We start from the raw sequence: 13,504 nt of genomic DNA on the forward strand, positions 1-13,504 counted from the left end.
ACGTATGAAATATAGTGCTATACACAGTATTTTATGCAGCAACTTGATTTATGGCTCTTCTCTTCTTGTAAGATAGGTAGGAGATCCTCTTCTCGTGGTCTTACATGTCTTTGAATAAACTATGAAGCCGCCATCTGTTTTGTTTAATTTATTTGTAAATTTTAAATGATTACTACATGGTTGTGTCGTTATGTACTTGAATTATTAAATTATGCATAAACAGCAAAACACTTGTTTTTTTTATTTTCTATAATTGAAGCTTGCAAGAGATAGACGAGTGAAGCTGGGGGATACTTGAGGTGGGGAGTTTCTCCATTGCTTGTTTAATCACATGTGATTCTGTTTGCTATTGACCTTTATTTGCAGTTGCAAATGCTGCAGCTAATATATTCATATTCTTCTAATTAAGTTGGCCTCTATTTGCAATTGTAAATGTTGCTGTTGAGACATGCAAAGGCATTCCAACCCTTATAAATGCAAGCGACTCTATTTCGGAGGCAGTGCATGTTGAAATTGTTAGCCTTCTGGTGATAAAAAATGTTAGGGTGATTCTTTTGGTTTTGGATTTACATCTCTTTGTAAATTATTTGGTGTTTGTGTCCCTGATTTGGAGCTTGGTTGTAAAAATTATTTCAAAAAGAGGTTTTTCTAATCAAGGTTGATTTTTCATTTCACTAATCTTGTCTTTCATCTTCAGTAACATCTCAGGTATTGGAGAGCGGTCTTCTTTGTTTCATGTTTATGGAAATGTAAGAAGGAAAGTAATAAGAACCGTATTGTCACGGACAAACTTCTAAACAAGGTGTTTGATGTAATGCTTATGTATGTCCGTGTCGTTTGGCATGTTCATGCCTTGTACAGAATGTAAAGGGGCGGCCGAAGGCTTAATAGTCTCATTTTAGTTGGGTTGGTGGCCTCTTTAGGCTTGTAAATAAAGGTTGTGTCATGTAGACACGTGCGAGAGCTTTTCGGTCTGTAATGGACCATTTTACCCTTTGTTGTGCCACTGTTCAGAGCTTGTAAAGTCTGTTTGTAATTTGCTTTGTCTATGAAGTGTTTTTCGGACATGTTTGCTTGTGGATCCCGTTTGAGGCGTTCTCTTTAACCCGTTCTCTCTTTTGTTGGTCCTAAGGGACAATGGGAGGCTTCGGGGAGGCTGACCTTTGCGGACGGACGCGCAAGGGTGCCGCACGACTTAGGCAAAACCAGCTAAGTCCGTGTCATATGGTATCAGAGCGGGACAAGCACTCATAGAAACACTTGACATGCAAACGTGTGGGACCTAGCGGGGCTGCATTCAGGGCAGTCAGCACATGCGTGACCGTTTGAGGGAAAACGGGCATGGAGATGTAGGGAAAAGAGTCGCTCAGAGGAGCGGGCATCTAACATTGGCATTCAGAGGAATGGCCAACCCTTCGCGCAAGAGGCACCACGAGAACAGGCAAGCTTGGAAGAATGCGGAGCGCACAAAGGTTGGGATGGCTGAGTTTGAGCTACGGCTCAACGTTGACAACTTTACTTGATGGTGCTCAAGGCAAGCGAGGAGCTTGGCAAAGGACGAGACCATGCAAAGTGGAATGAGTTGCTCAGCGACCGTAAGAGTTGTGCAAAGCTCACAGAGGTGAGGGGAATTGCTAACTCGAAGAATTCGGTACTCATGCATGGGCTTGTATGCGGACGATGGATAGTTCGTGGCCATCCCAAGGCGGTCGAGACTCGGCGCCATGGAGCATTGAAACTTTCTCTTCGGCATGCGAAGGATACGTCCGGAGGAGACTGAAGTGTGCAACGAGTTCAGCATGTTGCTAGGCCTTGAGGGGTGCAGCGGTGGTTGTATTGACGTGGAGGCGCAATCTAGCAAGTGCGTTTGCAAGAGGCAGAACAATGCACAGTTTGTTCAGCAGATCGGAGTAGTCCAAGGGGATGGTGGTCTCCGAAACGAAGAGAGATGTTGCTCCAACGGGACAGTTATCCAGGAGGGATAAGTCTCGGCTCTCCAGAGGGAGAATCATGTGAGACGGACTTCACATGTTGAGGAGGAGTACCTCACAAACAACAACTCCACGAAGCTCAATGGATCGAGCAAGCAGCGAGGAGTTGTCACATGATCTCGCTCGAGAGAATGCATGGGTGGATGCATTGCGAGATCAAGTGGGGGAGCGACCTGAAGCAACTTAAATGAAGGCACACTTAGAGTCGATATGGAGATCGGACTCAAGGGAGGGCTGACCCGTGGAATGGTGGGCGCGAGGGCCACCATCGACTCAATGCAAAGACGAAGGGAGCTTCTGGGCACATGCACCTTATCTCGGAGGAGCATTTGATGGAGGAACTAAGACGACTCAATTTGCGGAGGCGAAGTTGGGTTCAGAAGGCCTTAGCACGGGGCAAGAGGACGCAGAGGTGGGTACTCTTGAAGAATATGCCACAGTGTTGCCATTCAAAGTTTCCATGAAGGAAGCGGTGCGCAGCGGAGATTGTGCTGGTAGGGGCAGAGGCCCAGGATCCAGGCAATGGTGCACAAATTACAGCGAAGTCGGTGGACTTCGGGAGCTACTAGGCGACGGACTGTCCTAGAGCGGTGCTTCATCTAGGTGTGACCCAAGAGTGGGTGGATGAAGGTCGATTGCCAAAGGAGCGAACAAAATCGAAGGTGGAGGAGACCCTGCGATGTATTGGCAGAGGCCACACATGGAGGGTTCACAATTCGAGTTTATTCCACAAGGATCAGAATGCAATGGAGATGTCACCAGGAGGCGACATGGTGCAGCGGATCGTGGTGGAACAGTTCGTGGCAATGCGACACACACGACATAGTCCCGGGAGGGACTAGATCATATGGAGGTATGATCGGGAGCTACTGGGAGCTCTGCTTTGGTGAACAACACGACGGCAAGAAGGGCTATGGATTCAAGGAGTGAAGGCCATGGTACCGCAGAGGCGGGTCTTCCGGGCGTGCACCGAATTTTGCATCGGATGAAAACCTTGGTCATCAGCATATGAGGGCTGGGTTCCACCAAGGGAAAAGTTCGAATGCAAGTACCAGTGAGTCCCATGAGAGGGACTTGATCATGCAGAGGTATGATCGAAGCAGCTGGAGAGTTGGACTGCTCCAGAGCTCATATTCGCTTAAGGGAGCCCGACAAGTCAGAGGACAAGGTCGAGTAAGCGAACGTTGCTACCAAGGAAGCTAAGGAGAACAAAATCGGTGCAAACCCTACAATGTGATGGCAGAGGCCATGCATGGGAGTTGCAGTCTGTCTTTCCATCGACCAAACAGACTGCTTGGAGAACACAGAGGTGTTGAAGCAGGAGGTCGAAAGGGGCGAGGAAGCGACGACAAGTCCAGAGGGACTTAGCTACCCAAAATCAAGCAATCAGTGAGAATGGAGGTGGACTCAGAGGAGTGTCACGAAGGCATATCTACTGATTGTGAAGAAAAGGGATGTAGATGCGAGGCGACGGATAGTAGGGCCATGGGCATGGCAGTGCCATGGTACCGCAGAGGCGGGACTTCCGTCAAAGTCATTGATCCTTTGCTCTCACGGAGGGAGAGCGCTTGGTCGTGAAAGGGGCCGAGGAGGTGGAGCATGCAGAGGCAATCTCCAAGTACCGAGACAAGGCTGAAGGGCAGAGGCCAAGAAACTTCGTAAGACCGGTGTCAACAAGTTTCTCATCAAGATAGCCGTAAGTGAAGGACTTCGGGTCATGCAAGAGTGCACGACCAAGGAACGAAGCAGGCAGTACGTGGTGCTGTACCTTTGCTACTCAGTGGAGTAGGCGGCAGGGTTGATGGAGAAGACGGTACAATCCCAGAGGCGACCTCATCTATCAGAGAATTACTCCAAGTTGGGGTGAAAACTTCCTGCATTCCAGAAGTTCAATGGCATTGAGAAGGTGAATCACAGTAGCTAACTCAACGCAAGGAGTGCAAACACTTCAAGTACTTCAGAAGTGTGAGCAAAGAGCAGGCGAAGGCCAGTAACCAGCTCGATGCATGAAGTACAACCTCGAGGAGGCGGGCGAAGTCAAGTAACCTTTGCCTTCTCAACTCTTAAGAGAATGGGCGAAACCGAGTACCCCAGTTCTCTTATCTTTCCAGCAGAGGAGCTCTGCACAAGTTCAAAGACCCTTCGAAGATAATGGAAGACAATAGTTGTCAAATCCTCACCAACGGTGATCAGTGCTACTGAGAGTAGATTGTCCGCTTCATTTCCCAACGAAATGCCAATCGAAAGCGGAAGTGATGCGAACCTACTTGGATGTGACAACTAACTGAAAGAAGAGTCAATGAGCAGATTTTGTGGTGGAAGGACCCAAAACTTCAGAAGTTTGCGAGGCGATGCTCGTTAAAGCTCCAACAAGCATCCACCCAGTTCAAGCAGCATGTGGAAATTTTGAGAAACTGGCGCAGTAAGAATGGTCTTTTCCTTCATTTGGTGGATCCGTAGGAATCAACGAGGATCAACACAACTCAGCCAACCCCACACCAGAGTCAGAGTCATTGGCGAGTTGAAGCAGCATGGCGGATCAAAGGTTCGACTACTCAAAAACAGCAGCGGAGAGCAGCTGGGAGCCAGGAGGCGCATTGCAGCTGGAGCAGAAGATTGAAGACTCAGCAAAGGCGAAGAGTTGCAGTGTTCACAAAGGCTTCGACGAGGACGTCGAAGGGATAAGTGGGGGAGAATGTCACGGACAAACTTCTAAACAAGGTGTTTGATGTAATGCTTATGTATGTCCGTGTCGTTTGGCATGTTCATGCCTTGTACAGAATGTAAAGGGGCGGCCGAAGGCTTAATAGTCCCATTTTAGTTGGGTTGGTGGCCTCTTTAGGCTTGTAAATAAAGGTTGTGTCATGTAGACACATGCGAGAGCTTTTCGGTCTGTAATGGACCATTTTACCCTTTGTTGTGCCACTGTTCAGAGCTTGTAAAGTCTGTTTGTAATTTGCTTTGTCTATGAAGTGTTTTTCGGACATGTTTGCTTGTGGATCCCGTTTGAGGCGTTCTCTTTAACCCGTTCTCTCTTTTGTTGGTCCTAAGGGACAATGGGAGGCTTCGGGGAGGCTGACCTTTGCGGACGGACGCGCAAGGGTGCCGCACGACTTAGGCAAAACCAGCTAAGTCCGTGTCAAGTATGTTGACCTTTATGATTAGGCAAAGGCTGAACATGCAGGTAACACATTGCATCGGGCATCTAGATGGAATACCGTGGGTAACTGGAGCCTCTAAAACCATACGATAGATCAGTGTTATGTGGTGAGTAGGTGGCTAGGTAAGTAGGTAATTTTGAATCTAAACATTTAAGGGAAATGTTTAGATTAAGAACTTGGCAGACTTATAACTGCTACGAGCTGTTGTAGCAGAGGAAAGGAACCAGTGGAGGGTCAACATAACAAGTTGAGGGAAATGGATATATCTAGTTTACCAGGAAAAGAAAACTCACCGTTGAAAAGTAATTTAAACTAGATTGACGCCATTTTTACATTTTCTATTTATGTCTTTCACAGGTTTATTCTCGCTTAATACTGTCGCTGAATGAGAAACAAACATCAGTTAGCAATTGCATCTTCTAGATAAGCCTGCAACTTGAACATGTGTCATAATCCATTGTTAGTCAACTAGATTGTCCTAAAGTGTGCACGATTTGATACTTGGATGTATCCTTCATGTGTTACTGCAGCCTATTTGTTGAAGCTAAAGATTTTTGAGAAACCATGTTGTGGAGGTCTTTAGGTTTTTGTTTTAGGTCAAGAAATATATTATTTTCTATTCCTTAGTGCTGTTAACTGCTTAATATTTCAAATAAAAGAATCCTGGATTTTTTGCTTAATGTAGTGGTATATTGAGATTGTCAATTTTCTGGATAATATCCTTCTCACTGAGGAAGATCTGTAAAATTTTGAGAAGATGAACAAGTTTGTTTACTTTGTCTTGTGGACGATGATCTATGGTTATTGGAATATTTTTTTCTTCTTGGCACATTTTTCTTAACCATTTTCTTTAATATTTTGAGTAGGGTACTTTTATGCTTACTTGGTTGTATGGACACCGATTATGGTTGTAGGACGGTGCTCTTTTTTTAGGTATCACAATTTTCTTTTCCACTTTACTTTTTTAGTTCACTGATTGCTATTTTGGAAAAGAGAAGGTATGTGGGTGTTTGCTGAATTGCATATTTAAGTTTGCTATGGTAAATGACTTGATGCCTTCTCTATCAGGACATCTCATCATGTGGTCCTGTTGCCAACCGTTGCATTTTATTATATCTTGAGTATTTTACCAATTGTGATCTCTGTACTTACTTCAAAATCCTAACTGTTGGTCACTTCTTTATTTGATTGCAGGCAACATTGTAACCCTTTTTGCTGGTTTGGACTATCCTCTAAAGCGTTCACTAGTGGATCTTAGAGTAAAAAAGCTTGCATATGCTTGTCTTCAAGCAATCTTCCATAATAGGTGAGTGTTGGTGAATTCTTCCAAGTTCCAGCTGTGATCAGTTAATTTTTTTTTTCAGGATAATAGGATTTGTATAAATATTTTTCATTGTGTGGCTTCTCCAGATTCTAGTAGATTAAAAGAAAAACCTTTTGTAGTAATTTGGAAGGAATTGAACTACATAATCGATTTTTAGTGCTGGCTCTGAATTAGTTATGGCACTCAAGGTTGCTTGGTGGTAGATAATGGAGGTGCAGGGATTTATCAGGGAACTAGACAAATTATGAAGGTGGTTCTCAGTTGAGGGAGAGGAATCGAATGATTTTGAGAAGCATAGGTACATTAGTAAAGAGAATTACCATGTTAGAGAAGTTTCGTGAATTCGATTACTACTGCAATATGCAAGGAAACAAAAGAGATGATTCAAAGTCTTTTTGGATAGTGAAGTATGGTTTTAGTTGTCTGCTTGTGTGAGTTCTTGCATGATTGTACTGGCATGACAGTACTTTTGGTAGTTTTGTTCGTTAGTATTCTTTTAGTTTAATCTTGGTAGACAAGTTTTCATCTTCTGCTTTGTATATTAATATCAATGTTTACTTAGTTATAGTTTGGCAGAGGTTTATAGCCCAAAAGCAGTGTTATTATATTCGGCGTATTGGATTTAATTTTTTTGACTTTCTTTCTGTTTTTTTGTCCCTCGAGTTCATAAAAGATGATGACTTGTGGCAATGATATCATAAACTTCATGTCTTATGCTGCATTTCTGGTAAATCAATTTATGTTTGCCATAACCTTAAAATCTTTGGATGGTAATTTTTTCTTACAATGTTGGAAATTGAAAACATTTCTTAGCAAACCATTTAAGTTCTTTGATTTCCCTTTTCTCTTCTTGTTTTAGAAATTTATATTGAATAGTCCCAAGATTAAAGTTTTCTCCTCTTCTTTATTTCATTTCTTCATCCACCTTATACATTTATCTGTTTACTCATCAAAAACATTCATAAAACTGTAGCTGTTTTGGCTATAGCAATTGTTGATTTTTTTTGTTTCTTCTCCTTTAAACAGGAATCATTATAAGGACAAACTACTGATGCCATCCACGAGCTCTTATTGGCCAACAGTTGCCTTATTCGAAACAGTAGCTTTTTTAACAAATCCTGAACTTCCATGGAACTGTATTGTTATTGATTATCTGTTGGAGAGAAAAGTTTTTTCGCTGTTGCGTTGCATCATTCTTGCTGGCGTGGTAAGCAACTTTTGTAAATCATTCAAACATGGTATTATTTTTTTGCTCTTACTTAGTACTACCTCTGTTTCTTTATTCTAACTACTTTATTGTGAATATAGACAGATTGTCTTGCTTTAGCCAGACACTGTCACTGAAAATTAGAAGAAAAAAGAAAGGGAGAGAGGAAGAACCGAGGAATCACTGACACTCTTTAACATCGAGCTTAGCTATAGTCGTTTATAGTGGCCAAAACTAGCATGCTAAATTGAAAAACCTATTCTTCTTTTGGCATAAAGGCCTATTAATTGGTTAACTACGGGAACTTGTATACTTAAGTGAAAAAATATTTATAGGGTGCCTGTAAAAAAAGCCATTGCCCTCCTCCTTGACCATACTTTTATGGTATATTGTAAGGTTTTTAATTTCGATATGGACCGCCCGGTATGCGGATCGCCCTCTTGGGTGATACCAATGTTTTGACCTCGCAATCAGGCGATATAGGGCTTTATCAAGCGGAAGCGGAAAACTCGGCCTTCCAGCTTGCGAACGTAGGGAACATCGATGCAAGCAGAGTCCTATCGTCAAATTCCTAACCCAAATCGTAGTTGTGGAGAATAATAGTTGCAAGAAGAAGAAGGGGATCGAATCCAAGGTAGAGAAAGAAGATCGTGATCGAGAAAAGATCGTCGTGGCGGTGCCGGAAGGAGAAGGAGCCCCATCAATCGATCGTAGGGCGTGGAGATGTTGCCGCACGGTGATGATGTGGAGAAGTGGCTGTCGGAGGGCATCGTCGGCATTCAACACAGTGTCTTCTACATGCACCCCGCCTTGGTTGGAACCACAGTATGCAATTTCGAATAATACCGTTCGGTACGGGTGGTACGTATCGGTCCGTCAGCTGATCGGTACAGCTGACTGGTATATAGACTGCCCGTTACCAGACGGAACGGTATATATATATATATATATATACATATATAGTGACGTCGCGTCTCCTCGGCGACGTCGCCCAGCATGGGAGAAGGAAAAGGCGACGCGACGTCGTCTTTTATAATATATATATATATATATTTATTTATTTATATATATTTATTTATTTATTTATATATATAAACAAGGCATTGTCGCCCCGTGTGGGCGAAGGAAAAGGCGACGTCGCCGAGTCGATGCGGTATATATATATATATATATATATATATATATACTTTTCGGTATATCGCTCAGTATACAGTATCGTACCGTACCGAGCAAACGTTGAAACTCCGGTATGGTACGATATTTCAATCCTTGGTTGGAATCCAATCCCGTTACGATGCCCTAATTGCTAAACCCAACCTTCATCATTTGCCCATCGTTGTTCTGTTTCTCGTCTAACCCCTATCTCCTATCCCATGTTAGGATTCCAATGACTTGAAGGATGCGCTCAGGTACTCGGTGCAGATGCTATCAGAGTTGCGTACCTCTCTACTGTCCCCGCACAAATACTACAAGCTTTGTGAGTTGAGATATCTATTTGATCTTGCTTGTAGTGAATGCTGCTTGCGTAGAAGTTGGATCTTAATGTGTTTCTTTTTCGGGGATTAGGAAGATACGTGGGCCTTTCAAGTATTTTTAAAAGAGTTTTCAGCTATTTTAGGCGTACCGCATGGTATGCCTTGGTGTACCATCGATATGACTCGGTACGTTGGTATGGACCGAAATTACGAACCTTGGTATATTGTTTCTGGTATAGACAAACATTGCTTTGCTTGGTTTAGAAAAATTCAGTGATTTAAAAAGCGCTAGGCGCCAAGGTCCAAAAACGCCCGAGGCGCTAGGCGCTCGCCCAAGCGCTCGCCCGAGCGAAGCGAGGCGCTAAAATATTAAAATATATAATATAATTAAAAAATATAATTATTTAAAATTTTAAATAAAAATATGCTATTAAATTAAGAAAATCTAAGATACAAAATCACAATGTCACATTAACAAAAAGTTTCAAAATTCAAAACATTAAAATTTTACATCAAAGTCATTCATCATAATCAACATTATCGTCATTTTCACACAAATCATCTTCATTGAATTTGTCTTCTTCCTCTTGTTCTTCGATTCCTTCCTCTTCATCAAGATATGTTTCATTCTCTATGTCTTCAACAATAGCAAGAGCCGAGCTTGATGCTTTTGCACTCATTTTTCTCTTTGACATCTGTCTTGTATATGTTTGTAATTCTCCAGCACCTGAAGCTCTTGCCACGTCTCCCCACGTCAATCTATCATCTTCAAATACAAGCTCGTCTTCAGCATCTTGCAAGTTAGCACCCATTTCTCCTACTAACCACTCATTTGAATCATCAATATCTTGCAATGAGATTGAATCAAATCTATTTTTCAAATCATGACGAGTCTTCAAAGCTTGATTATACTTTATGTAAACAAGATCGTGCAATCGTTGATGTTCTAACCGATTTCTTCTCTTCGAGTGAATCTGTCATGTCATATAATTTAAAAATATATTAATACATATATCTAAATAAATAAATAAATTAAAATAAAAATATTTAGTAATACTTACATGCTCAAAGACACTCCAGTTTCGCTCACAACCCGAAGCACTACATGTCAAACTAAGTACTTTGACAGCAAATTTCTGTAAGTTCGGGGTGGAATTTCCAAATAGACTCCACCATTCAGCTGCAAAATTTATGTTATTATTAGCAATAACATAGTAACATAATATATATATAATTAATTATATCAAATTATTAATACCTGGAGAGGTAGTTGTCCTGGATCGAACAGCAATTGGAATTCCAAAAAGACCTTCAGCATTTTTATATAAAGATAATTCATGAATAATCTTATCTTGAACCTCAATGCTGGGAACTAATCTTGCAACACATTGATATAACCCACCCAAAACTTCTGCATCAAATCCAACAGATTTAATCTTATAAAAGAATTCAGGGTTCAAATAATATCCTGCTGCATGTAAGGGACGATGAAGTTGACAATTCCATCTTTCGTCAATGATTGTAAAAATTTTCTCATATTTTTCTTCATTTTCATTAAAGGATCTTTTAATCGTCTCCTTTGCTCTATCCATAGCCTCATAAATATATCCCATTGCAGGCTTATTTTCATTATCCACCAACCGAAGAACTCGAACAAGAGGGCCCATTACCTTTAATATATAAACTACATGATTCCAAAAGGATGGCATTAAGATGATATCAGCAGCCCTCTTGCCTTTTGCTTCTTTTGCCCATTTGCTTGTCACCCATTTCTCAGAGGTAAACATATTTCTCAGAGTATGTTTTTGACGATGCACGCTCTGTAATGTCAAGAATGAAGTAGCAAATCGGGTAACACCATGTCTCACTAATTCTTTATTCCCTGTAAATTCTCTTATCATATTCAAAGCTCCAATGTGATTATAAAGAAATCCAATAACAAAAATTACCCTTTCTAAGGTTTTCTTTATTTCTAAAATCTTTCCAATATCTTCCAACATTAAATCAATACAATGTGCTGCACATGGAGTCCAATACAAGTGTTGTCTTTTTGATTCAAGCAATTTACCTGAGACAAAGGATAACAAAAATGATAAGACTTAAGAGTTTAACACACTTAATTGAAGATAAAATAATTAACAAAATCAAAAGATGAATATTACCAACTAAAACATAGTTGCTTCCATTGTCGGTTATGATTTGAATGATATTTTGTTCTCCAATTTCTTCCACGAAGTTGTCAAGTAAATCATATATCTTGTCTCCAGATTTTACAAAAGATGAAGCATCTATTGACTTCACAAACATAGTCCCTAAAGAACAATTAACCATAAAATTAATTATACTCCTGCGCCTCCTGTCAGTCCAAACATCTGACATAATAGAGCAACCATGTGTTGCCCATGATTCTTTATGACCCTTTAGTAAGTCATTTGTATAATTCAACTCGTTTTGCAGCAATGGAACTCGCATCTCATAATAACTTGGAGGTTTTAATCCTGCACCATATCTTCCAATAGCTTCAATCATATCCTTAAAATTGTCTAAACGAGTTGTACTAAGGGGAAGACCAGCCTGATAGAAGAAGCGAGCAATGTGCTGAATTGTTCTTCCTCTTATTTCTTTATCACAAGCATCACTTATATTTGTTTGTCTCAATTTTGAGCCTCCTACTTGCCCTTGTTGTTTCTGGGATCCTTGAAGCATATATAGATCCATCGGTCCTTTTCTACCTTTCTTAGTACTCATAACTTCTTTTCCCTTTTTGTCGTATACTCTTTTTTCACTTGGGTTAATACTCGTAGAATAATCTTCTTCATCTCTGATATGTTCAACATTGTCTTCTGGTAAATTCCCATAAGATTCATTCTTTTGTGTCTTCTTTTCATTCATATAATTGAGCAACTCTTCTTTTACCTCAGGTGGACATTTTTTGCAAGCTGCTGCTTTCTTGAAATTTCCTACTAGATGTTGTTTTGCACGAAAAATACCACCTCTGGTAGTCTTATCGCAGAATATGCAAGTCACTACATTAGGATCTTTCGGATCCTTCAAATAATTATACTTCCGTGCAGGATCTTTTTTTGATACCATTGGAGACTCTATTGAGTTGCTTTCTGCACTTGCCATTTATGTTGAAACCTAACAATAATTTCAAATAAATAAAAATTAATAACATTAAAATCAAAATAATATATAATTAATCTATTAACAAAAAATTAATCATTTCAAAATTCAAATAAACTTAATATTAAGAGTATACTAAGCCTGATGGAGAAACGAGGAAGCAGCAGCGGCGAGCGGCGGCAACAGCAGCGGCGGCAACGACAGCAGCAGCAGCAGCGGCGAGCGACAGCGGGAAAGGGAGCGGAAGGCGCGAGCAACGGGAGGCCTCGAGGGAGGCGCGAACAGCGGGAAGGCTCGCGGGAGGGCTCGCAGGAGGCGAGAGGGCTCGCGGGAGGCGCGAGCAGTGGGAGGGCTCGCGGGAGGCGCGAGCAGCGAGAGGGCTCGCAGGAGGGCTCGCAGGAGGCTTGAGCAGCGACAGCGGCGAGCAGCGGCAGCGGGAGCAGCGGCAGCGAGCGACGAGATCGCGATCGGGATCGGGATCGGGATCGAGAGCGGCAGCGGCAGCAGGTTAGTGTTGGGTTAGGGTTAGGGTTAGGGTTGGGGTTATATCGGTTTAGTTGGTTCGATTGAACCAGGACCGAACCAGACCTAAAATTCTGGTTCGGTCGCCTTGGGTCTGGTTCGGTCGCCTTGGTTTACCCAGACGCTCGCCCGAAGCGCCCAGCGCCTGGGCTCGGGCGAGCGCCTAGGCGGCGCCTGTTTGAAGCGCGCCGCCTGGGTCATTAGCGAGGCGCTCGGGCCTCGCCTCGCCTCGCCCGAGCGCCTAGGCGAGCGCCCGAGCGCCTTTTGCAATCACTGGAAAAATTCATTATTGTTTTGACCAATGATTTAAATAGGCGCTTGGGCGCTCGCCTAAGCGCTCGGGCGAGGCGAGGTGAGGCCCATGTGCCTCATTGTCACGGACAAACTTCGAAACAGGGTGTTTGATGTAATGCTTATGTATGTCCGTGTCTTTTGGCATGTTCATGCCTTGTACAACATGTAGAGGGGCGGCCGAAGGCATAATAGTCCCATTTTAGTTGGGTTGGTGGCCTCTTTAGGTTTGTAAATAAAGGTTGTGTCATGTGGACACGCTCGAGAGCTTTTCGGTCTGTAATGGACCATTTTACCCTTTGTTGTGCCACTGTTCAGAGCTTGTAAAGTTTGTTTGTAATTTGCATTGTCAATGAAGTGTTTTTCGGATATGTTTGCTTGTGGATCCCGATTGAGGCGTTCTCTCT

At 42.2% G+C, this 13,504-nt stretch overlaps 1 protein-coding gene and 1 long non-coding RNA gene across 4 annotated transcripts in view; one reads left to right on the plus strand and one right to left on the minus strand.

Moving 5' to 3' along the window:
- Positions 1-13,504, plus strand: part of LOC103986269 (E3 ubiquitin-protein ligase UPL6) — a 34,352-nt gene that overhangs the window by 1,603 nt on the left and 19,245 nt on the right. For 2 of the 3 annotated variants that reach the window (XM_065152232.1, XM_065152233.1), the window contains exons 6-7: positions 6,347-6,458; positions 7,503-7,683. In XM_065152232.1, the coding sequence (XP_065008304.1) occupies positions 6,347-6,458; positions 7,503-7,683 (293 nt within the window). Of the gene's footprint in view, positions 1-6,346; positions 6,459-7,502; positions 7,684-13,504 lie in introns of those variants that run through there. The other variant, XM_065152234.1, reaches the window with a different exon arrangement.
- On the minus strand, positions 9,840-10,541 carry LOC135638806 (uncharacterized). Its single transcript, XR_010496722.1, has 3 exons — positions 10,417-10,541; positions 10,220-10,338; positions 9,840-10,132 (listed from the first exon to the last, which is right to left on the minus strand). It is a non-coding gene; the product is annotated as an uncharacterized LOC135638806 (long non-coding RNA).

The sequence above is a fragment of the Musa acuminata genome, chromosome BXJ3-5 (assembly GCF_036884655.1).
Source record: "Musa acuminata AAA Group cultivar baxijiao chromosome BXJ3-5, Cavendish_Baxijiao_AAA, whole genome shotgun sequence".
In the NCBI taxonomy this organism is placed as follows: Eukaryota; Viridiplantae; Streptophyta; class Magnoliopsida; order Zingiberales; family Musaceae; genus Musa; species Musa acuminata.